The sequence below is a fragment of the Macaca thibetana genome, chromosome 12 (genome assembly GCF_024542745.1).
Source record: "Macaca thibetana thibetana isolate TM-01 chromosome 12, ASM2454274v1, whole genome shotgun sequence".
In the NCBI taxonomy this organism is placed as follows: domain Eukaryota; kingdom Metazoa; phylum Chordata; class Mammalia; order Primates; family Cercopithecidae; genus Macaca; species Macaca thibetana.
In genome coordinates this window covers 85220125-85246640 of record NC_065589.1, presented here as the reverse complement: position 1 = coordinate 85246640, position 26516 = coordinate 85220125, and the positions used below count along the sequence as shown (strand labels likewise).

The 26516-nt window shown below is 38.3% G+C and overlaps 1 protein-coding gene across 4 annotated transcripts in view; it reads right to left on the bottom strand.

Annotated features, from left to right (window-relative positions):
- The window catches only part of ACVR1 (activin A receptor type 1), a 141002-nt gene that overhangs the window by 10562 nt on the left and 103924 nt on the right, over positions 1-26516 (bottom strand). For all 4 annotated transcript variants that reach the window (XM_050751748.1, XM_050751750.1, XM_050751751.1 and 1 more), the window contains 3 exons: positions 24762-24908; positions 20329-20604; positions 15310-15507 (listed from right to left, as the gene is read on the bottom strand). In XM_050751748.1, coding sequence (XP_050607705.1) covers positions 15310-15507; positions 20329-20604; positions 24762-24908 — 621 coding nt within the window. The remainder of the gene's footprint in view (positions 1-15309; positions 15508-20328; positions 20605-24761; positions 24909-26516) is intronic.

The window sequence follows — 26516 nt, the reverse complement described above, 5'->3', positions numbered from 1 at the left end:
AGACTATTCAGCAACATTTAAAAAGCACGAATAAAAAAGATGATACGGAATTATATCTATATATGATTACAGCTACATTTTTAAAATGAGTGCATACAGAAGTAGAAAAATATGTAAATGTTGAAATTTGAAGGCAAAATTTCTCTTTCTACTCATTTTTTTCTGTTTTGGGAAAGTAATAATTAAAAGATTAACAGTAGTAAAAACAGGTTTGCAAGCAGCATCGAATACTTACAGGTTTAAGTTTAGATAAACTGATTTGTGGGTGAGGGAGTATACATTGTGTGTGTACACACGTGAATGTTCATAGAAGAGAGAACAGAGAACAAAAAGAGAAAATATCAAATTAGTCATTGCCAAAGGACAGTAGATAATTTTAAATGAGACAGGAGATACCCTTACCGCCCCTCTAAAAAAATCAAACCACATCACAGCACAGAAGCTCAACCCACAACATTCTGGGAACTAGTTAACAGTCTTGGTGATGATGCAAGGGAGAGATCAATAAATCAGAAAACAATCAAAACATTCTCCCTTCCTCTACCTTCCTTTTTTTTTCCCCCCCCCCCCCCCCGCAAAATAATGTTAAACACAGGCACTACCAAGCAAGCCACCATTTGTTGAGCTAAATTTTAAACTGATGACTCTGACTTCAAACTGACTACTATTAATCACAGCTGATCTTTAAAAGCCACTTGGGTTCATGCCTGCAACACAGGGAGCGGGTTTGCAACATGAGTTCTTACAAAGCCTGAATCTCAAGTCTCTGCTGAGCAGGCCTGCTTGGCTCAGCTCCGGCACCCCCACAGCTGGAAATGCTACTGTCTAGCTATGGAACGCCAACTTCCTCTTCATCTGGGGCAAGTTCCACATCACACAGTTTATTTGGACACCAATCCTTCTCTAAATTGTTTGTTAAGATAAACTAATCAGAATTAAAATTTTCAGTCTGAAGGTGTTCAAGAATGATTGGGGAGGGGGTGAGGAAATGAAGCTGATGTGCAATTTCAGGCAAAGTTCAGAACTTTATAAATCTGCAAAACAATTTCTCTGTTGCAAACAATTCTCAAGGGGCATCAAGGGCACAAACTGCAAGGCAGCAGCTCCCAATGGTTGAGAAACAATTACCAAGAAAATGTTCATATAAAAAAAAAAAGAAAAAGAACTGTCAATTTACAATCCATGTATGTTTAATCTGAACACTTACTTTGATATCCTCAGATGGTTTGTTCAAAGCAGATCCACTCTGCTATTAGGAAAAAAAGCCACCTAAAGGCATGCCAATTTTAATTATTGTACACTAAAACTATATAAATTACCCAATTCCACTACCTCACAGAAAGTCCTCATCTCTGGCTGTGCTATTCACGAAAACTATGATTGTCCCACAAACCTCAATCCTTGGAAGAAAACATCAGTGGAACGTGGAATGGAAAACAGCTATTAGAGACTTCATGCATTATTTCTTCAAATCCAGGATTCCAATGGGTCACAGGAGGCTAAAATGTAAAGCATCTTTTGGAAATGAACATTAATCTAAATATATGGCATTTTCTTCTGTTTTCCTGGAATAGTTTCAGACACATGCTCTGTGAAATAAGATTTTCAGTTGTGAAGATATGAAGAGGTTCATCTAGTTAATTCAAGGGATTTTGCTATAAAAACCACTTTGTGGGTAGTTGGGGCATGCCCAATTTGAAAGAGTATACTTAGTGCTTTCAGAATACAATGTACTGAAAGTAAAGTTCAACAGTATATTTGTGGCTGATTTGGGTACATGAAAGGCAAGGGTGAGAGCGCACTGTAGGGAACACAGGTTAAAAATGACAAGTGCTTCTTTAACTGCTAAGGCATCACCATTTAATAAAACTACTTATAAGCAGATCAACATAGGCCATCTATCCAGGGCTTCCTGCATTTAAATTTGACTTGTTCAGTAGGTACAGTCTGCTCATTATAAATAAGTGACTTCTGAGTGCAAAAATTGAGCCTTTTCTCAACAATCCAAACTCAACAAGTAAAAACACATAAAAAATAGCAGAATTCACCCTTAGATTTACTTGATCATTCCCCTCAAGTTAAAACTTCCTTGTGAGAAGAGCAAAAAAGTAAGGAGGGTGGGAAGAAAGGTAAAATAGGAAGATGGAGGAAGACAAGAATGAAATACGAACCAGTCCACCCACTATCCTTGATGTCTATAGGCACGATCAGAGGGGTCTGAAAACAGGCCTGCCCCACTCACCACTAGGGCCCAAGCATGCCATCTGGAGGTCTGAAGAAAGGTTTCCTCCACCAAGAGTCACCACTTGCAGTGCCTAAGCACAACTTCCAAGGGTCTAGGGATCAACTTGCTCCACCCATCACAGCCTGTACTCATGTGCACCAATGGGAGGCCTGAGGACAGGTTCATCCCACCCAGTGCTGCCCCTGTCAGGGCCCATATGCATCATCTGGGGGCCTAGGGATTGTCTGCTCAGCCCCCTGCCACCACCAGTGTGTGTGTATACCTTCTGGGGGATTGAGGATGAGCCCATCCACCCTGCCAGCACCCGCACACACATCATCTGACAGCCTAGGGAGTGACCTGCCCTGCTGGTCACCACTGGAGCCTGCGCATGCCTCCTGGGGACCTGGCGACCGGCCTTCCCAGTTGGCTGGTACCCAAGCTTACTGCCTGGAGGCCCAATGGCTGGCCCATTCCACTACTGCCATCATCAATGCCACACAAGCCACCCAGAAGCCTGATGACCGGCCTGTCTACCTAACCCACTGCTGCCACTGCTGGGCCCTAAGCAAGATGCCTGGAGACACAAGGATTAGTCCATTGGACTTGATTCCATTGGTGCTCATATATGCCACCGAGAAGCAAAGGACCAGCATGCCTGGCTTGCTGCCACAACCACTTGTCCCAAGGACCAGTCTTCCTGGCATCCCCATCCCAAGAAAAGCCTCACCACAGCCTCCATTAATCTCAGCCTAAACTAAAAAAGACTCACAGACACTAGTGGCGCCAGTAACAGTTGAAGTAATCATACGGATACTACACGAGTGAACCTACCCAGAATCAAAGCACCCTACCAACCCAATATAGGAAATAGTCTTTGCCTACAAAAACCAAACCATAAAATTGGGAGAAACAAAGGTTACACTAGATGTGCTGATATCAATGTAAAGACACAAAGAACATGAAAAAAATAAGGAAATATGACACAGTAAAGGAACACAGTAAGTCTCTAGCAACAGATTCCAATGAAGAAAAACTAGGTAAAATGCCTGAAAAAAATTCAAAACAATATTAAAGAAGCTCAGTGAGGTATCAGAGAACACATGCTAAAAATACACAAAGAAATTGGAAAAACAATTCACAATCTGTGGCAAACTCAACAAAGAAATAGGTATCATTAAAAAAATCAAAGAGGTTGAGGAAAAGATGGCAGATAGGAGGCATGACTAAATTGCAGCTCCCACTCAGACGGACAGAACAACGTATGGAGACTCGGACCGTAAACCTTTGCTCCAATAACTACTCCAGGAATATACCAGGAAATCTGAAAGAATCAACGGACCCTTTGAAGGAAGGGGATTGCTCCTGCAGGACCTGGGAGACAGCCCAAATACTCTGAGGGCCCAAACTATGAAAGTGGGAAAGGAGGACTGACTGTCCACCCCCAAACACACACTCTCACTGGGGAATCTGAAGATCCAGATTATGGAAGAAGGATTTGACCTTACCTGGAGCTGAAACAATTTAGAGAGCTGAATGAAATACAGGGGCACGGGAAGTAGCGGGAAATGCCCTATGGGCTCTCGGTCCCTGGGGGAGCCATTTCTGACTTGCCTTACAGTGGTCCTTGGGAACGGCTGCCGGAGGAACTGGGAAAAGACCACAGGGAGAAGGAAACCTCCAGCTGAACTCTGTAAAAATTCCAACCGAATGCAGTTTCCTTGCCCGAACTCAGGGGAGGACATGAATCTGGTGTCAAGACTCGACAGGTGGGAAGGCATGCAAGCCCTGCTTGCTTCCTCAGCCGGGAAGCTGGTAGCCTGAAGCAAGTTCTCAGCCCTGCTGGCCCACTGCCTGGAAACAAACTTGGTGCTGTTGAGGGGGTGGGGAGCATGGTGGGAGTGAGACGTGCCTTTTGGGTTGCGTGGGAGCTGGGTGAGGCCTATAACTGCTGGCTTTCCCCTACTTCCCTGACAACCTGCATGACACAGCAGAGGCAGCCATAATACTTGGAACATAACTCCACTGACATGGGAACCACAACCCCATTCCCCACAGCAGCCACAGCAAGCACCACCCAAGGAGAGTCTGAGTTCAGACACGCCTAACCCTGACCCTAGCTGATGGTCTTTCTCTACTCATCCTGGTAGCTGAAGATAAAGGTCATATTCTCTTGGGAGTTCTATGGCCCTGCCCACCACCTGATCCTCCCCTATACTACCATAGCTAATACTCTCTTGAAAGCGCCACCTCCTGGCAGGAGGCCAACCTACACAAAACTAGCACATCAAACAACTACAATTAAAGACCCTCACAGAGTCGACTTCACTCCCCTGCCACATCCACCACAGCAGGTGCCGGTATCCATGGTTGAGAGACCTGAAGACAGTTCACATCACAGGACTCTGTGAAGACACCCCCCAATACCACCCTGGATACTGGTAGCCGTGTGTGGGTGGCTAGATCCAGAAGAGAAATAATCACTACAGTTCGGCTCTCAGAAAGCCACATCCCGAGGAAAAGGGGGAGAGTACTACATAAAAGCAGCACCCTGTGGGACGAAAGAATCTGAACAGCAGCCTTGAGTCCTAAACCTTCCCTCTGACACAGCCTATCCAAATGAGAAAGAATCAGCAAAACAATTCTAGTAATATGACAAAACAAGGTTCTTTAACAACCCCCAAAAATCACACTAGCTCACCGGCACTGGATCCAAACCAAGAAGAAATCCCTGAATTGCCAGAAAAAGAATTCAGGTCTATTATTAAGCTAATCAAGGAGGCACCAGAGAAAGGTGAAGTTCAACTTAAGAAAATCCAAAAAATGATACAAGACCTATCAGATTAACAGCAGATTTCTCAGCAGAGACTCCACAAGCTAGAAGGGATTGGGGCCCTATCTTCAGCCTCCTTAAACAAAACAATTATGAGCCAATAATTTTGTATGCCCTGAAACTAAGACTGATAAATGAAGGAAAAATTCGGTCTTTTTCAGATAAACAAATGCTGACAGAATTCACCACTACCAAGTCAGCACTAACAAGAGCTGCTAAAAGGAGCTCTAAATCATGAAACAAATCCTGGAAACACAGCAAAACGGAACCTCTTTAAAACACGAATCTCACAGGACCTATAAAAAAATACAATAAATACATTTTTAAGAAACCAAGGTATTCAGGCAACAAATAGCATGACGAATAGGAATAGCACCTCATATCTCAATACTAATGCTGAATGTAAATGGCCTAAATGCTCCACTGAAAAGATACAGAATTGCAGAATAGGTAAGAATTCACCAAGCAACTATCTGCTGCCTTCAAGAGACTCACCTAACACATAAGGACTCAAATAAACTTAAAGGGGTCAAAAAGATATTCCATGCAAATGGATACCAATAGCGAGCAAGGGTAGCTATTCTTATATCAGACAAAACAAACTTTAAAGCAACAGCATTTTAAAAAGACAAGAGGAACACTAAATAATGATAAAAGGCCTTGTCAGCCAGGCGTGGTGGCTCACGCCTGTAATCCCAACACTTTGGGAGGCGAAGGTGGGCAGATCACGAGGTCAGGAGTTTGACACTGGCCTGGTCAAAATGGTGAAACCCCGTCTCTCCTAAAAATACAAAAATTAGCCAGGCGTGGTGGTGGGTGCCTGTAATCCCAGCTACTCAGGAGGCTGAGGCAGGAGAATCGCTTGAACCTGGGAGGTGGAGGTTGCAGTGGGCCAAGATCACACCACTGCACTCCAACCTAGGTGACAGAGCGAGACTCCATCTCAAAATAAAAGCCTTGTCCAGCAGGAAAATATCACAATCCTAAACATATATGCACCTAACACTGGAGCTAGCAGATTTATAAAACAATTATTACTAGACCTAAGAAATGAGACAGACAGCAACACAATAATAGTGAGGGACTTCAATACTCCACTGATAGCACTAGACAGGTCAAGACAGAAAGATAAGAAAGAAACAATGGATTTAAACTATACCGTAGAACAAATGGACTTAACGTATTTACAGAACATTCTACCCAACAACTACAGAATATCCATTCTATTCATCAACGCAGGGAACTTTCTCCAAGATAGACCATATGATAGGCCACAAAACAAGTCTCAATGAACTTAAGAAAACTGAAATTACATCAAGTATTCTCTCAGACCACAGTGAAATAAAATTGGAAATTCAACTCCAGAAGGAACCTTCAAAACCATGCAAATAGATGGAAATTAAATTGCCTGTTCCTGAATGATCACTGGGTCAACAATGAAATCAAGATGGAAATTAAACATTTCTTTGAACTGAATGATAATAGTGACACAATCTAACAAAACCTCTGAAATAGAGCAAAGGCAGTGCTAAGAGGAAAGTTCATAGCCTTAAATGCATACATCAAAACATCTGAAAGAGCACAAACAGGCAAGCTAAGGCCTCACCTCAAGGAACTAGAAAAACAAGAACAAACCAAACTCAAACCCAGCAGAAGAAATAACCAAGATCAGAGCAGAACTAAATGAAATCGAAACAAAAAATACGAAAGATAAATTAAACAAAAAGCTGGTTCTCTGAAAAGATAAATAAAATTGATACACCATTAGCAAGATTAACCAAGAAAAGAAGAGAGAAGATCCAAATAAGCTCAATTAGAAATGAAATGGGAAATATTACAACCAACACCACAGAAATACAAAAGATCATTCAAGGCTACTACGAATACCTTTAAGTGCATAAACTAGAAAACCTAGAGGAGACAGAGAAATTCCTGGAAATATACAATCCTCCTAGCTTAAACCAGGAAGAATTAGAAACCCTGAACAAACCAATAACAAGCAGAAAGATTGAAATGGTAATTAAAAAATTACCAATGAAAAAGAAGTCCAGGACCAGATGAATTCACAGCTGAATTCTATCAGACATCCAAAGAATTGGTACCAATCTTACTGACACTATTCTGCAAGATAGAGAAAGAAAGAATCTTCCCTAAATCATTCTATAAAACCAGTATCACCCTAATACCAAAACCAAGAAAGAACATAACAAAAAAAGAAAAGTACAGACCAATATCCCTGATGAACATAGATGCAAACATCCTTAACAAAACACTAGCGAACCAAGTCCCACACCATATCAAAAAATAATCTACCATGATCAAGTGGGTTTCATACCAGGGATGCAGGGATGGTTTAATATATGCAAGTCAATAAATGTGATACACCACATAAACAGAAATAAAAACAAAAATCACATGATCATCTCAATAGATGCAGAAAAAGCATTTGACAAAATCCAGCATCCCTTTATGATTAAAACCCTCAACAAAACTGGCATACAAGGGACATACCTCAATGTAATAAAAGTCATCTATGACAAACCTACAGCCAATACTGAACAGGGAAAAAGTTGAAAGCATTCCCTCTGAGAATTGTAACAAGATAAGGATGTCCACTCTCACCACTTCTATTCAACATAATACTGGAAGTCCTAGCCAGAGCAATCAGACAAGACAAAGAAATAAAGGGCATGCAAATCAGTAAAGAGGAAGTCTAACTGTCACTGTTTGCTGATGATATAACTGTATACCTAGAAAATCCTAAAGACTCCTCCAAAAAGCTCCTATAACTGATAAAAGAACTTACTAAATTTTCTGGGTGCAAAATTAATGTACACAGATCAATTGTTCTGCTATACACCAACAGCAACCAAGCTGAGAATCAAATCAAGAACTCAATCCCTTTTACAGTAGCTGCAAACAATACAATACAATACAATACAATACAATACAATACAATACAATACAATACAATACAATACAATACCATACCATACCATACCATACCTTAGGAATATACCTAACAAAGGAAGGGGAAGACCTCTACAAGGAACTACAAGACACTGCTGAAAGAAATCATAGATGACACTAATGAATGGAAACATATCCCATGCTCATGGATAGGTAGAACTAATTATTGTGAAAGTCACCATAATGCCAAAAGCAATCTACAAATTCAATGAAATTCTCATAAAAATACCACTGTCATTCCTCACAAAACTAGAACAAGCAATCCTAAAATGTATATGGAACCAAAAAAAAGCTGACATAGCCAAAGCAAGACTAAGCAAAAGGAACAAATCTGGAAATAATATATTACCTGACTTCAAACTATACTATACGGCCATAGTCACCAAAACAGCGTGGTACTGGTATAAAAATAGGCACATAGACCAATGGAACAGAACAGAGAACCCAGAAATAAACCCAAATACTTACAGCCAACTGATCTTTGACACAGCAAACAAAAACATAAAGTGGGGAAGGATGTCCTATTCAACAAATGGTGCTGGGATAACTGGCAAGCCACATGTAGGAGAATGAAACTGGATCCTCATCCTTCACCTTATATAAAAATAAAGTTAAGATCGATCAAGGACTTTAAGATCTGAAACATAAAAATTCTAGAAGATAACATTGGAAAAACCCTTTAGACACTGGCTCAGAAAAAGACTTCATGACCAAGAACCCAAAAGCAAATGCAATAAAAATGAAGATAAATAGGTGGGACTTAATTAAACTAAATAGCTTCTGCACAGCAAAAGGAACAGTCAGCAGGGTAAACAGACAACCCACAGAGTGGGAGAAAATCTTCACAATGTATACATCCGTCAAAGGACTATTATTCAGAATCTACAAGGAACTCAAACAAATTAGCAAGAAAAAAAAAACAAACCATTTCATCAAAAAGTAGGCTAAGGGCATGAATAGACAATTCTCAAAAGAAGATATACAAATGGTCAACAAACATATTTTAAAAATACTCAACATCTCTAATGATCAGGGAAATGCAAATCAAAACCGCAATGTGATACCAACTTACCGCGCAAGAATGGCCATAATCAAAAAATCAAAAAATAACAGATTTTGGCGTGGATGCTGTGCAAAGGAAACACTTCTACACTGCTTGTGGGAATATAAACTAGTACAACCACTATGGAAAACACTGTGGAGATTCCTTAAAGAACTAAAAGTAGAACTACAATTTGATTCAGCAATTCCACTACTGATTACCCAGAGGAAAAGAAGTCACTATACGAAGAAGATACTTGCACACACATTTATAGCAGCACAATTTGCAACTGGAAAAATATGTACCTAGCCCAAATGCCCATGAATCAACAAGTGGATAAGAAATTGTGAGATATCTGTCTATCTACCTACACATATAATAGATATATATCTATATACGTGTGTGTGTATATATATTTGAGATATATATACATAATGAGATATATATATATATATAATAGAATACTACTTACCTGTAAAAAAGAATGAATTAATGGCATTCACAGCAACCTGAATGGAAATTTAAAAATGCAATCCAGAGACTAAATCAAGCAGAAGAAAGATTTCTGAACTTGAAAACATATCTTTTGAAATAACCAGTCAAACACACACTCAACCAAAGAGGAATGAACAAAGCCTACATGATATATGGGACATCATTATACAACCAAATATTCAAATTTTGGGTTTTCCAGGAGGCAAATAAATGGGCAAAGGCATAGCAAACTTATCCCTACCCCCCCAAAAAAGCTGAAACTTCCTACATCTTTCAAGAGATATATAGACATTCACATAGAGGAAGCTCAAAGATCCCCAGAAAGATTCAGTCCAAAATGGTATTGTCCAAGGCACATTATAGTCAAACTTTTAAAGTCAATGACAAAGAGAAAATTCTAAAAACAGCAAGAGAAAAGCATCAAGTCATATATGAAAGACTTCCATCAGACTAACAGTGGATTTCTCAGCGGAAATCTCATGGGCCAAGAGAGAATGGGATGACATATTCAAATGTAGAAAGAAAAAACAAAACTGTCAGCCAAGAATACTACACTCAACACTCAACACAAAGCTATCCTTTCTAAATGAAGGAAAAATAAGTTATTTCCCAGATAAGCAAAAACTGAGGGAATTTATCATCACTAGACTGGCCCTACAAGAAACACATAAGGAAATACTATATCTGGGTGATATATGCCATCACAAAAAGACATGAAAGCATAAAACACTGGTAAAGCAGACACAAAAATAAGAAAGAGAAAAAATTCTAATTTAAGGAGAAAATACACAAACCACACACAAAAAAAAACAAACAGTAAAAGGCGAAGAAATGAAGGATATACAAAACAACCAGAACACAATTAATAAAAAGGCAGAAATAAGTTCTCACCTATAAATAATAATTTTGAATGTAAACAGATTAAATCCCCCCAATTAGTCACCTATAAATAATAATTTTGAATGTAAACAGATTAAGTCTCCCCAATTAAAAAATATAGACTGGTTAAACAGATTAAAAACAAGACCCAACTACATGATGTCTACAAGAAACCCACCTCACCTGTAAAGGCACATATAGACTGAAAGTGAAGGGATAAAAAAAGATATTCCATGCAAATGAAAACCAAAAGCAAGCAGAAGTAGCTATACTTGTATCAGATGAAACAGACATTAAGCCAAAAACTGTAAAAAGAGACCAAAAAAGGTCATTATACTGTGGTCCCTCAGTACACATGGAGGATTGGTTCCAGGACCCCAGTCTAAACCAAAATATATACATACTCAGTACCACAGTTGGTTCTGTGAAACCCACAGATACAAAAAGTAGGCTGTCTATATACTCAGTTTTGCATCCCACAAATAATGTATTTTTTTTGTTGTTCATGTGTGGTTGAAAAAATCATGCAGTTCACACCTGTGATGTGCCAGGTCAACTGTATAATGATAAAGGGAGAGAGAATATCATGATTCTAGATATATATGCACCCAACACTGGAGCATTTTTATACAAAGCAAGTATTATTAAACCTAAAGAGACAGACTCCAACACAATAATAGTTGGGGATTTCAACATCCTACTCTTAGCACTGAACAGATCATCTAGACAGAAAATCCAAGAAACATTGGATTTAAAATGTACTTTAGACCAAATGGACCTAACAGGCATTTACAGAACATTTTATCCAACAGCTACAGAATACACATTATTCTCATCAGCACATGAATAGACCATATGTTAGGCCACAAAACAAGTCTCAACAAATGGAATAAAACTAGAAATCAATAACAAGAGAAACTCTGGAAACTGTACAAACACATGGAAATTTAAAAACATGTTCCCGAACAACCACTGGGTCAATGAAGACATTAAGAAGGAAATAAAAAAAATTCTTGAGACAAATAAAAACAGAAACACAACATACCAAAGCCCATGGGATACAACAAAAGAAGTGATAACAGATAAGTCTGTAGCAATAAACACCTACATCAGAGAAGTTGAAAGAGTCCAAACTAAAGATGAGCCTCAAGGAACTAGAAAAGCAAGAACAAACCAAACCCAAATTTAATAGAGTAAGAAAGGTCATAGCAAAACTAAACAAAATAGAGACCAAAAAGTAATAATCATACAAAGGATTAATGAAATAAGAAGTTTGTTGGAAAGGTAAACAAAACTGATAAACTGTTAACTACACTAACCAAGAAACAAGGAGAGAAGACCCAAGTAAATAAAATTGGAAACAAAAAAGAAGACATTATAGCCGACACCACAAGAATACAGAAATCATCAGAGATTATTACAAACAAATTGGAAAACCTAGAGGAAATGGATATAATCTACCAAGATGGAACCAAAAGAAAATTTAAAAACTGAACAGACCATAAGTAACAAGATAGAGTCAGTAATAAAAAGTATCCCTATAAAGAAAACCTCAGGATTGGATGACTTTACTGCTGAACTCTTCCAAACTTAAGTAGAACTAACAGCAATTCTTCTCAAACTATTCCAAAAAAATTGAAGAGTATTGAATTGTCCCTAACTCATTCTGAGTCCAGAATTACCCTGATACCAAACCAGACAAGGACACCACAACAAAAAAAAGAAAACTACAGGCCAATATCCCCAATGAACATAGATGCAAAAATCTTAAACACAATACAAGCAAACTGAATCCAACAGCACATCAAAAAGATAACACATCATGATCAAGTGGGATTTATCCTTGGGATGCAAGGAAGGTTCAACATAAGCAAATCAATTAATGTGATATATCACATCAATAGAATCAAAGACAAAAACCTTATGATCATCTCAATAGATGCAGAAAAATTCTGTATCTATTCAACATCCCTTCATGATATAAACTCTCAGCAAGGCAGGTATAGAAGGAATATACAAACTTCAACATAATAAGGGCCATATGCAGCAAACTCACAGATAAATTTATACTGAATGGAGAAAAGCTGAAAGCCTTTTCTCTAAGAACTGGAACAAGACAAAAATGCCTACTTTCACCATTCTTATTCAAAATAGTAGTAGAAGCCTTAGCCAGAGCAATCAAGCAAGACAAAGAAATAAAAGGCACTCAGTATGGAAAAAGGAAAGTCAAATTGTCCCTTTGCAGATGACATAATCTTTTATCTAGAAAGAACTAAAACTCACCAAAATATCTTAGAACTGATAAGTTCAGTAAAGTTACAGGTTACAAAAATCAACATACAAAAATCAGTACTGTTTCTATATACCAATAACAAACTGGCTGAAAAAGAAATCAAGAAGGCAATCCCATTTACAATGCCTACCAAAAAAAAAAAAAAATCTAAGAATTAATTTAACCAATGAGGTAAAAAACCTCTACAAGAAAAACTACTGATGAAAAAAGTTGAAGAGGATACGAACAAATGGAAAGACATCCCATGCTCATGAACTGGAAAAATGAATATTGTTGAAATGACCATACTACCCAAAGCAGTCTACAGATTCAAAGCAAACTCTATCAAAATACAAGTGACATTCTACATAGAAACAGAGAAAACAATCCTAAAATTTGTATGAATCCACAAAAGACTCCAAATAGCCAAAGCAATACTGAGCAAAAAGAGCAAAGCTGGAAGCATCACACTACCTGACTTCAAAATATATTACATCAAACTATAGTAGTCAAAACAGCATGGTATTGGTATAAAAACAGACACATAGACTAACGGAACAGAATAGTGAAACCAGAAATAAATCCACATATTTTTCAACAAAGGCACCAAGAACATAATTTGGGGAAAGGATACCCTCTTCAATAAATGGTGCTGGGAAAATTGGATAGCTATATGCAGAAGAATGAAATCAGACTCCTATCTCCTACCACATAAGAAATCAACTCGGCCGGGCGTAGTGGCTCATGCCTGTAATCCCAGCACTTTGGGAGGTCAAGGTGGGCAGAGCACGAGGTCTGGAGTTCGAGACTAGCCTGGCCAACATGCTGAAACCCTGTCTCTACTAAAAATATAAAAAAATTAGCTGCGTGTGGTGGCACACACCTGTAATCCCAGCTACTCAGGAGGCTTGAACCCCAGAGGCAGAGGTTGCAATGAGCCGAGATGGTACCATTGCACTCCAGTCTGGGTGACAGAGCAAGATTCTGTCTCAAAAAAAAAAGAGAAAAAAAAAATCAACTCAAAACCAATTAAAGACTTAAATTTAAGACCCCGAACTATAAAAATACTAGAAGAAAGCACAGCGGAAGCACTTGATGACACTGGTATAGGCAAAGATTTTATGGCTAAGACCTCTAAAGCAAAGGCAACAAAAACAAAAATAGACAAATGAGATTAAACTTAAAAGCTTCTATACAACAAAGGAAACAATCAATAGAGCAAAAAGACAACCTGTAGAATGGGAGAAAATATCTACAAACTATTCATCTGACAGGAGGCTAACATCTAGAATATACAAGGAACTCAAACAACTCAACAACAACAACAAAAAATAATTTCATTAAAATACGAGCATTAACAGACATCTCTCAAAAGAAGTCATATAAATGACCACCTAGTACATGAAAAAATTCTCAACATCACTAATCATCAGAGAAATGCAAGTCAAAACTACAATGAGATATCATCTTACCCCAATTAGAATGACTACTATCAAAAAGACAAAAAATAACAAATGCTGGTGAGAATGCAGAGAAAAGTGAACTCTTATACACTGTTGGTGAGAATATAAACGAATAGGGTCATTATAGAAAACAGTATAGAGATTTCTCAAAAAACTAAAAATACAGCTACCATAAGATCCTGTAATCTCACTACTGGGTATTTATCCAAAGCAAAGGAAATCAGTATATCAAAGAGATATCTACATTTCCATATTTATTGCAACACTCTTCACAATATACAAGATATGGAATCAACCTAAGAGACCATCAATGGATGAACGGATAAAGAAAATGTGGTAAATATACATTAATAGAGTAGTATTCAGCCATCAAAAAAGAATGAAAGCCTGTCATTTGCAGCAGCATGGATGGAACTGGAGGTCATTATGTTAAATGAAATCAGTCAGATACAGGAAGACAAATACAGCCAGTTATCACTCATATATGGGAGCTAAAATGTTGATCTCATGGTAGTAGAGAGTAGAATGATAGTTACCAGAAGCTGAGAAGGTTGGGGAATACGGGTGAGGATGGCAGTGGGATGAAGAGACATTGGTTAATGGGTACAAACATAGAGGTGGATGGAAAAAATAGGTTCTAATGTTCAACAGCACAGTAGCATGACTATAGTTGACAATAATATACCATATATTTCAAAATAGCTAGAAGAGACTATTTGAATGTTCCCAACACAAAGATAAATGTTCAGGGTGATGTACAGCCTAAATCCCCTGATTTGAGCACTACGTATTACATACATTTATCAAAATATCACATGTACTCCATAAATGCAAGTATTATGTATCAATTTTTAAAATTTAAAAGAAAAGAAATATGAAACAAATCCAAAGAAAAACCAAGGAATGGCTGGTCTCTCCAGAAATACTGGTTTCAACCATCACTTACTGTGGTGTATTTCAAACATAAAAGTCATTACACTCCATCTACCAGCCATAATTCAAATATGAATGCCTATAACTTGACAAGTATGATTCAAAGAACAATGTGAACTTCAATAGTCCCTTCAGTCCTTTTAAAGGTAGCTGGATCAAGAGAGCTTGGATTAAGACAATATTAGATTAGATACCTACCATTGCTCACCATCCGCCTGGCTACTTCCCACAAAACAAGTCCAAAGGCCCAAATATCGACCCTCTTGTAAGAATCGAAACAATCCACCTGGATGGTTTCATCTAGAACTTCGGGGGCCATGTAGCGCTTAGTACCCACACGGGGATTGTTCCCCACATCAAGCTGATTGGTGCTCTGGGAATGCATGACTGCCAGGCCTGAAAGGAAGAAGATAACAATGTAATCAAACCACTTCCTTTCTCATAAGGGGCTGCTGAAGGATTTTAAACCAAACCCAATCAAAAGTGCCCTCTTGTGGATTCAGGGTCACTGTTGCATTACACTCAGAATAATCCCTAGAATGCCCTTTGTGATTATTTCTGGGGTGAGAGCAGAAAAGGGACTAAATGTCAGAAACATTCTGAGGCTATTAGGTTAATATATGAACCTCAAAGAGACACAGTTTTGGGTAAATGGTAGACCAATGCACTAAACCAACGTGGCCAGTGTTTGAAGTCCACAGGAAAACAGGTTCACATGTTAAATGTGAGCCTCTAAGTGGCTTAACAAGAAGCAAATTAAGCTCTCAAGCTCCACCACTGCTCTTACTAGTCTCCAAACACAAATTTCCAACAGTGTGAGATAGAGCATTTAAAGTAATTTATCACTACATAAAGGGCAGATTGCTATAAGCACTGCTTTATTCCTAAAGGAAGAGCTGTTTATCTGAGCAATAATGCTGACCAAACCCACAAGCCTTTCTCTAGAATCATGGAAACAGACAGCATTTAACTGGACCTCAGTTGAAAGCACAACTCTGGTTAAATGAAAGGTTAAATGGCTTTCAAATGCTTTCTGAAACCATGACTCATTCCAGAATTCCTCAGTCAATTAGGGAGACAGGCTTTCTTCACTGGCCAGTGGGGAGACAGATACATGCATGCTGTATTTGTGGATGACTTTATGTTATTGATGCATACGCAGACTGACTGAAAATGATTCCTATAACATTTGTTGTAATGAAAAGTGCCAAACTGGAGCAAGCAGTCCCTGTAAACCACTGCAATGCAAATATCCCTTGGTGATCTCTCAAGCCGACTACAGAGAATGCTTCACCTTCCACTCCACGGCTTTGAATGTGCGGGATGACAATTTCATATAACATCAGGGAGCTAGCACACCTTATCTCATCCTTAATAATTAGCAAAGACACTGGCAATTGCATTAGACTAAAATAGACAGTGTTCCTCTTTCACCTATTTTTATAATCAACCCCAAGATTCTGTGGACACTGTGAACATTTCCCAAATCCTATACAATAGTCCCCGCCTTATCCTTCAGTTACCCACAGTCAACTACAGTCCAAAAATAGGTGAGTACAGTATGATTAAGATGTTGGGAGAGACCATATTCACATAAATTTTATTATGGCATACTGCTATCATTCATTGTTCCATTTTATTACGTTATTGTTGTTCATCTTTTACTGTACCTAATTTATAAATTAAACTATAGTAGGTATGTAACAGGAAAAAACATAGTATATATAGAATCTGGTACTATCCTGGGTTTCAGGAATCCACTGGGAGTATTGGAAGGTATTTCCCATGGAAAAGAGGGGACTACTGTATGCCCCTCCACCATTTCCAGAACCAAACAGTCAAAATATCAGAATATTTAAAAGGTGCAGGTTAAATAGAACATGGAGATATTCGGAAGATGGGAGAAGCTTCAAAGACCTTGTAGACATATTTTAAAGCCACCACAGCTAGGATCTCCAGGTGAGGCATAATTCCCCGTTCTTTGAGTGTATGCTGGACTATTGAATAGAATCTGGCAGAAGTGACAGTGCGTATCTTCACAATGAGAATATAAAAGACATTATAAAATTATAAAAGGCTTCCTGTTTGTCCCTCTCAGCTCACCATGCACCATGTTATGAAGACACTCAAGCAGCCCTGTGGAAAGATCCCCCTGCAAGGAACTGAGACCTGCTGCCAACCATGGCTGTAAGTGTGTCGTCATGGAGTTGGAACCTCCAGCTCCGGTTGAGCATTCAGATGACTGCAACCTCCCTAAGACCCTGAGCCAGAACCACATTGCTAAGTCATTCCAAGATTCCTGACCCTGAAGGGACTGTGTGAGATAACAAATCTGTGTTGTTTTAAGCTGCTAAATTTTACAAGTAATTTCTTCTTACTAATAAGTGATTTTTACACTAAAGATGACAAAACAACCAGATGCAATTTGTAAACTTTGGCTGAGTTCTTCTTTGAAAAAACTGAAAATATCTGAAAATGAATATAAAATGATACTAGAGAGTTATCAATAATTTGTAGATATGATAAACTGATTATGAAGAAGATGCATTTTTAAGTATTTTGCAAGTCTGGGATAGCATAAAAATAGGGATGATTTTGAAGTATTGAGGGGTAAAGTGTTGTGATGCCTGTAACACTTTATTTTCAAATGGACTGGCAAAAATATACACACAGCCACAGATTGATAAAGCAAACATGGCAAAGTTTTAACAATTTTTGAATCTAGGTGTTTGGGATTTAAGTGATCATTATAACATTTGAATTTTTTAATAATAAAAAGTTAGAAAAATAGGCGAGGCACAGTGGCTCACATCTGTAATCTCAACATTTTGGGAGGCCAAGATGGGATTGTCACTTGAGCTTAGGTGTTCAAGATCAGCCCGAGCAACATAGTGAGACCTCATTTCTACTAAGAACGAAAAGTACTTAGCGAGGTGTTGTGGTGCACATCTGGAGTCCCAGCTATTTTGGAATGCTGAGGCAGGAAGATCGCTTAAACCCAGTAGATCGAGGCTGCAGTGACCTATGATCAGCCTGGGCAACAGAATAAGATCCTCTCTCAACCAATTAATCAATAGAATACTGACTTTTTTGCAGGATTAATCATAGAACACTATTTCTAATATGCGATCCTTAATTGCTAGGTATACACTGAAAAGTTATATACAAATCATGGTCTTATAAAAGTTGTTTCCTATACCGCATTGTTTACCATATCCTGAATAATAACTCCTTAACAGATTTGTATACAAACCCATATATCTAACTGGAAGGACAAGCCAAAAGAAATGTAGTTGAAGAATTAATTAGCTGGACTTACTGCAAAGTTCCCCTCAACTCCTTCCCTACCAAGTCCCATAAACCAAAACCAAGAGCCACCTCGATTTGTCCACCCTCCACAGACCACTGGATTATAACAGAAGCTCCGACTTGAATCCTTATTATTTACCAGACATTTATAATATTTCTGGGCCTTACCAGAGTCCTGTGACGTGAGCTTATTTTTTAGTTATATGAGTAATATACAATCACATTTTTTTTTTCTTTTTTTTTTTTTTAGACGTAGTCTAGCTCTGTCGCCCATGCTGGAGTGCAATGGCACGACTTCAGCTCACTGCAACCTCTGTCTCCTGGGTTCAAGTAATTCTCCTGCCTCAGCCTCCCCAGTAGCTGGGATTCCAGGCACGTGCCACCACGCTCGACTACTTTTTTTTTCTTTTTTTTGTATTTTTAGTAGAGATGGGGTTTCACTATGTTCGCCAGGCTCATCTTGAACTCCTAACCTTTCAAGTGAAGTACAGGGCACAGTGTCAAACCCTGGAGTTCCTCTTGGCTAACTCCCAACCCCACCCGCCTTCGCCCTCACTGTCCCTGTCTCCCTGAGTGAAAGCAGTGTCAGTACTCGGGCCAGGTAAATAGATAAATAGACTTGCACAAATATACAGGGTTAGTAATTAAGAAAGCCAGAATTTAAACCCAAATCACCCTGGCTCTAAGAGCCATGGAATAAGCCATAAAAGTCCTCTACACCACAACTAAAAATGCCTGCAAAAAACTTTAGGACCATGCTCTTTCAATGCTTATCCTAAAATCTTTCTTCTCCTGCTTGGGAAACATTGTAATTTCTCAATGTAAAAGCAAAGACTTTAAAAGGATTCAAAGGAAGTAAATTTTCCTAACATGTCAAATCCCTTATGTTTAAAAACAAACAAAAATAAACGTTGTTATTTACATAATTAAAGCTATTTTTGTCTAAACCTTTATCAGTCTAACAATAATTGCAATAATATGAATATCATATAAACCATGTTTAATCAAGTAGAGGGCCCTGAATAGTTCACTGAATTGAATATAGTTATTACAATTCAGTTCTCATTAGTAAAATTATTCAGTCAATATTCCAGGAATCCAGGAAGAACATGGTTTTATATAAAATGCCACTATACATGAAAATACTCTTATTTATAACGCAATTAAAACTACATTGAGTACTACTCTAACAACATAAGAATGAGCTATCCTAACAGGGAAAAGAGTGAATCCATTGGGGATTATTTTCCTATTTCTTAACTTGATTCTTTTGCCTGGGTTACAGAATGATTTTAGAGACCACTTTTAAGACAAACTAATTCTACAGAGTATTTATTGTGCACCTACTTTATGTGAAGGTTTGTGAAATCAGAATTCAAAAGTACTGGTTACTTCTGAGGTGGGGTGTGGCCGGGACTGACTAAATGAGAGTGAGGTACCTGTCACGAGTAATGGGAAACTCTGTATCTCAACAGGGATTTGGGTTTTACAACATTTGTCAGAACTCTCAGACAGTATTTAAAATTTGTGTATCTCACAGTATATAAATTTACCTGAAAAAAGAAAAAGCAAATAATGCATTCTTGTCAACGATCTACTAGTGTACACACTGAAATCATCAGAAGAAAGAATTCCTTTGTCTGCAATTTACTTTGAATTCTATCAAAGGTTGAGTTGGACTGATGGATGGGGAGATGAATAGATTAATAAATACGTAATAATGCTTAAGGATAGTAAAATGTTAATGTGAGAATCTATGTGGTGGGTATAAAGGTGTTCATTGTAAATGTTCAACTTTTCTGCATGTTTGAAATTTTGCATAACATGTTGTGGGGGAGAGATGCAACTCAGCTAAACATGGAAACAAAAGTAAAACTGGTAATGAAAAAAATATTTTTAGAAATTTACCCAAATCTGCTATGCAACACTGTCCATTCTTCTTAACCAGAATATTTTTGCTCTTTAAATCTCGATGGGCAATGGCTGGTTTCCCTTGGGTACCAAATATCTCTATGTGCAAATGTGCAAGACCACTAGCTATGGACAGCACTATTCGAAGGCAGCTAACTGTATCCAGAGTAGTAAGCTGAAGATAGTCGTACAACGATCCCATTTCGTGATAATGTGTAATTAACCACAGCTGGGTACTGGAGTGTCTTGATGTCATATCTGAAGCAATGAAACCTGAAGAGACCAAGAACAAAATTAATACACATGAGAATTCCACATTATAACTTTAAGTATTTAGAAACAGCAACCTACACAGTAAATGTCATCTGTAACAAAAAGTAATTAAACTGACCAATTGCCCTAAGAGGGGGTTTACAGAAGCATCAACAGAGAAAAATAATAGCATTTATTCCTTAAAAGGGCACTGCTAATAGGAAAATTTCATATTCATTTCATTATAAGCAATATTTTAAAGAATATTTTACGTTCCTTCAGATTCAGATAGCAATAATATCTTTGTGCTCACCCATAGTGCGAAGCCCTTCAGCATGTTGATATTTTAGGAACAGGCCATTCATCAACCATCCTAAAAGAACACCAAACCTAAAACCTGAGTATGGTATTCTAGTCCTGACTCTGCCTGTGATTTACTTGTGTAATACTGGGCAACTCAATTAGGCTCCCTAGACTATGTCTGCTCAGATGTAAAATAAAGGGGGTGAGTTTACATTAAACGATTGACTGATTCACAAAATAAAAAAGGAAACCAACCAAATATAATGAGCATTTATGATGCTCTCTGTCAGTCACACACAGAAAAACCAAGATGATAGTGTTTGTTGGCCGAAGACAGGTGTAAAAACGAAAACATTACAATAAAATGTGAAAAGTACTATAATATATATCTTCAAAAGGCAACGTGAGCCCAGAGCAGGAAATTATAGTAATTCAGACTAGATGTTACAATAGGCTTCCATTAGGAAGTAGCAACTCAACTGGTCTTGAAGTAAAGTGAGAGACTGACAAATGTGGATGAAGAGGTTGGAGGAGATTTTTCTTTTTCTTTTGAGACGAAGTTTCACTCTTGTTGCCCAGGCTGGAGTGCAATGGCGTGATCTTGGCTCACTGCAACCTCCACCTCCTGGGTTCAAGCGATCCTCCTGCCTCAGCCTTCTGAGTAGCTGGGATTACAGAGGCCCGCCACCACACCTGGCTAATTTTTTATATTTTAAGTAGAGATGAGGTTTCCCCATTTTGGCCAGGCTGGTCTCAAACTCTTGACCTTCAGGTGATCCACCCGCCTCGGCCTCTCAAAGTGCTGGGATTACAGGCGTGAGCCATCGCTATCAGCCCGGACAAGATTTTTCTAGACATCTGGAGGGAACTTTTGAGCATGCAGAAGACTGTCTGGAAGTTAGGGGCACTTTCTAACTTATGAAATAAATTGTGACGTGTGCTTGCCTTTTCTGCTACAGAGGTGCCTTTCTAGGATTATTCTCACATATATGAACCACGCTGGTAGACAGTGAAGTTTGGGACTTAAAAAGAAGTGAGAAAAAAAAAATTTTAAGACGGATATGGCTTGAGGAAGAATTAAATGACTTATGAAAATGTAAGAGAAAATACATTAAAATGCTTTATACTTGCATAGTACTTTATATAAAATTTATGTCACTTTCACATATATTTTCTCATGAGATTTTTCTCAACAAGCTGGTAAGAAAGACATCATTATGCTCATTTTACAGATAATAAAGTTGCTGCTGGGAGATGCCAAGGATCACATAGCTATTTAAGTTGCTATCAACTCTGAATTTGGTGCTAGCTGTCCTGATACCTTGTATAGGAAGGTTCTGTGAGCCAAGAAAGGTCCCCTATTTGATCATCATCATCTTCATCATCAGCAACCACAACAGAAGCAGTTAATAATTATTGAGTACTATGTGCCTGGAATTTTATATGCAATCCTCCAAAAACCACACGAAGTAAGTAGATCACATCATTGATATTAGATTCCTGTAGGTCTGATTCTAGAACCCAGACTCTTACTGACTACGCCATACTGTCCCCAAACAAATGATTTCTACTCAGAGAAAAAATAATTTCACATTTTCGCCTGAGGGACATATGCAAAGCAAACTGAATAATATTTTAGCACCTTCACCCTCTACTTCTTTCTCTCTCTTCCTCTAAGCCTATTCCCATGGCCAGCCCTGAGTCTCCCACTCCTTGCCTACTCCCCAATCTGCTTTTTCCCCTTGAAGCTGCTTCTCTTGGAGCCCTTAGCTGGCCAAAATATGCATCAAAATGTGTTCCTGGACATTAGTTATTCTTAATAAAGAAAATGTTTCTGCTTTAACAGTTTATGAACCAAATAATACTAATCTTTAATGATTTTCTTAAAAAATACCCCCAACTCTAACAGCACCACTCAAAAGAAATTAAATTACTGTTATATATCTGTGTAGCCTCTACTGATTTCCTCCCCCAAGAAAAAGGAGCTTCTGATTAAATAAATAAATAATAAACAAATACATTTGTATTATCTCACCTTCAGTAAGCCCCTTAGGTCTTAGGGAAGAATTTTATCTGTCCCATTAATTATGCTCTAGACCATCAGGAAAAAAATACTTTTAAATAATCAGGTTTTTTTTTTAACTGTTTATCTCTTAAGCGTGAATTATATAACTTCGTTTGCTTCATGAGTCTAGATTACTTTTATGGAATGTTTGTGTTTTGAGTACAAAACTGTGGTTAAGAGTTAGGCTGCCTGGTGTAATTCCCACCTCCACTATTTCACCTCTCTCTATATACTGGTTACCTCAACATTTAAAACTGGGAAAATGAGAGTATCTATTCTCTTATGGTCATGGTGAAGATTCATAACAAAATGCACATAATGCACCCGTGGTTACCGCGTAGTAATGATCCATTACATGTTTGTTGTCACGACTGTTGCTATTCTTGTTACACAGACATTTAACGGCAACACAAGGCAGTGTGTGGTAAGAGTTAGAACAGAGGTACAAAGTGAGGGAATGCAGAAAAGCACAATTAATTCCACAGGGCAAAACTAAAGGGGGCCAAGAGGTTTTGACGGAGGAAGGAATGGTTGGAGGATGTGAAAGGGATAGTGAGTGATCAAGAGCGACCTGAGGAAGGACAATGAGACCTAAATGTTTGCGGCGAGCTCAAAGAACGGTCAGTATTCGTAGTAACAGAATGGGGTATACTTGTAAAGGATGGTTAAGTGATTCCTTGGAGCCCCAAACCAGGGAGTCTTGAATACCAGTCACAAGTGTTGCAGGAAATGTGGGAGCCACCAAAGACACTGAACAGAATTATCTCTGCTCCCCAATGGAAGACAACTCCAAGTGGAGAGATGAATTGGAAAGGGAAAGCTGACAGCTGAGGTGAGGAGGATTAAGTGATGACTAGGACCCGATGGGTAAGCAAAAGTGAGAAATCAACTACAGAAACTGAAACAATTTTGAGATGGAACATCACCACCACACCACGGAAGCAAAGCTTTGAAGCTTTGGACAACTGTCAAATCATTATTTGCAGACAACTTGACTCATTTAAATACTAAATTGGCAGTGCTAAAATAGAAATAAATTTTGGCAATGGCCTTCCTATGAGCCAGACCTAATCCAATAGCCATAAGGTGGCCAACACTATTCTATACAGAGTTAAATTCTATATAAACTTTATATCCACTATTGAAGAAGCACTCCAGGCAGCATTCACCATACATGTATCAGTATAAACACATTTGGAGAAACTTTTCAAAAATATAGAAGTCAATGGGCCTAAGGAGTGTGCTCACCCTTTATACTGCCATAGCAGTATTTCAACGGGCACTTTACATATTTCACAAATGTTGCTAAGCTTTAGTTTCTAAATTAAAATGTATCCTGAATCCCTCTGCAAATCTGGGTTTTAAAAATGATGCCTAGTTTGAGGGAATGTGCATTTAATTACGATATCCCTGGGAGCTGTGAATCTCTAGGAAATAGTCCAAAGATCTTTCTTAGTTTGATTCAAGTAATAAATATTCAAAAAGGGTGGGGTAAGTAGAACAACCAATGAGCCTTGAAGTGAACAATATGGGGCAAATTTTTGCTATTTAAATAACAATCTGCAGATGTAGGAATAAGAATTAGCACTAGTGGATTTCCTTTTCATCATCCAGAGAGTCTTAAACTTATTTGCAGATTTAAATAAGAAATTGGTGTTTGAGAAAATTAAATAGCATATAAATGCTAAGGATCCCTATATTGCTTTTTAGGAGACACTCTCAAATTCACATTCACCAAAACGGAGAGAGCAAAGGCGGACAATTATTTCTCCCTAGATACAATTAACGAGGGGGTTATCCTTGTACTTACCTAAGATATTTTCATGCCTCAGCATCACAGTGTTGTACAATTCCGTTTCCCTGAACCATGACTTCTCATCTCGGGAGGAGAATATCTTCACGGCAACATTCTCCCCTTGCCAGCTGCCCCTCCACACCTCACCATACCTGCCTTTCCCTATGGAAAACAAAACATAGGTGACACAGAACAGTAGGCATTTTGGAGGTGGCCAGCCCATCATTAAGAATAAGCCAATTAATTTAGTGCCTGCAACTCTTAATCCCTCCCATTGCTTACTGGAGAAACTCAGCTCGGGAATATAAATATCACAACCTTTACTTTTTAGTTTTTTTTTTTTTTTTTTTTTTTTTTGGCCTATAAAGACATACAAAAATAAGGTGGAAGCTGCCCCTCTCATCTACCATATTGTGATAACAAACTGCCTTCTGTATCTGCATTGTATAATTAGCTGCTAATTACTCAGTTTACATTTAAACTCCTCTGTTGAAAGGTATAAAATGCATATGACTTTTAAAACACTTGAAAGTAAAACTTATGAAATGGTACAGACTATTAAATTTCAATTGTGTTCTGAAAGCCAAAAAAGTACACATCAGTAAACTGAATTCCTTCCTTGGTTCCTTCCCTTCACACAGGATCAACATAGGCACTGTCCAAATTGGTGAATTTAGATATGCATTTTTTCCACAAAGGAGAACAATTAAGTTTAAAATGTGTGTTCAAAGGATTAAAAAACAAAAACAAACCAAAACACAATGCTGTGTAGGAGATCGACAAGCAGCCACTGCCATCCATAAAGATTTCTTGGCGGAAGATGTATTTCAAAAAAGAGGATTTGCAAAGTCTTAAATACATAATCCCAGAACAGTTCTGACTTCTTCTGATACTGGTCATGGGTATTTGTTTGTCAGACAGCTCCTGTGATGCTACAAATGGGCTACACTGAAAAGGCTACTTGGAGAATACATTTTGGAAAACGTGGCAACTCTACTTATGATCTAATCTGTTTGGTGCACAGCCCCCTCTTGCAGCAGCAACACACTTGTCAGCTTGTCAGCTACATGCTCCCTCTTCCATTCTTCTCTTTAATTATAGGTAGGGGTGATCAGGGAGGTTGGAGGAGGAGGTAATTACCACAAGACTATGAGGATCAACAAGGGGTATAATCAGCCTAGATAACAAGGCAAGAGATATAACTTGGAGGGCAGTGGGGCTTTCTACCCAGGCAAGTGGCTGCTGGAATCACACAGCTTCTAATAAGCAGCTGCAGCACCACCTGCATATACAGGAATACAGTTATTTGCCAGAACACTAAGCCACTGAAAACCCAAACATGGAGAGAGAAGCAGGTCTGTCCAGGAGACACACCTGAATCATAATCACAACCACTAAATCTAGATTACCTGACAAGAAAATAATGTCCCTATTAAATACCAACAACTAACCCAAAAGGATGTTGAATGTGGCTAACAAGTGCTCACTGTGGAACACTGTTGGGTCACACAAATATAATTTAGTACAGGATTCCTTTTAATAAAGTCATAGCAATTTGCCCAGCATTTACAGCTCAAGATGAGGGCTAGTGCTAAGATACTACCAATACTGGCTGCCAGAAAATGATATGCTAACCTTTTCCTGTCTTTGGTTCTATTTTGTATCCTTATTTTCCCTTTGTCCTCATTCTGACATTAGGGATGACAGCAAAATATCCCAGGGAATTGTGGACATAAAATTACCTCACATCCTTTTTTTGGTTGATGTTTT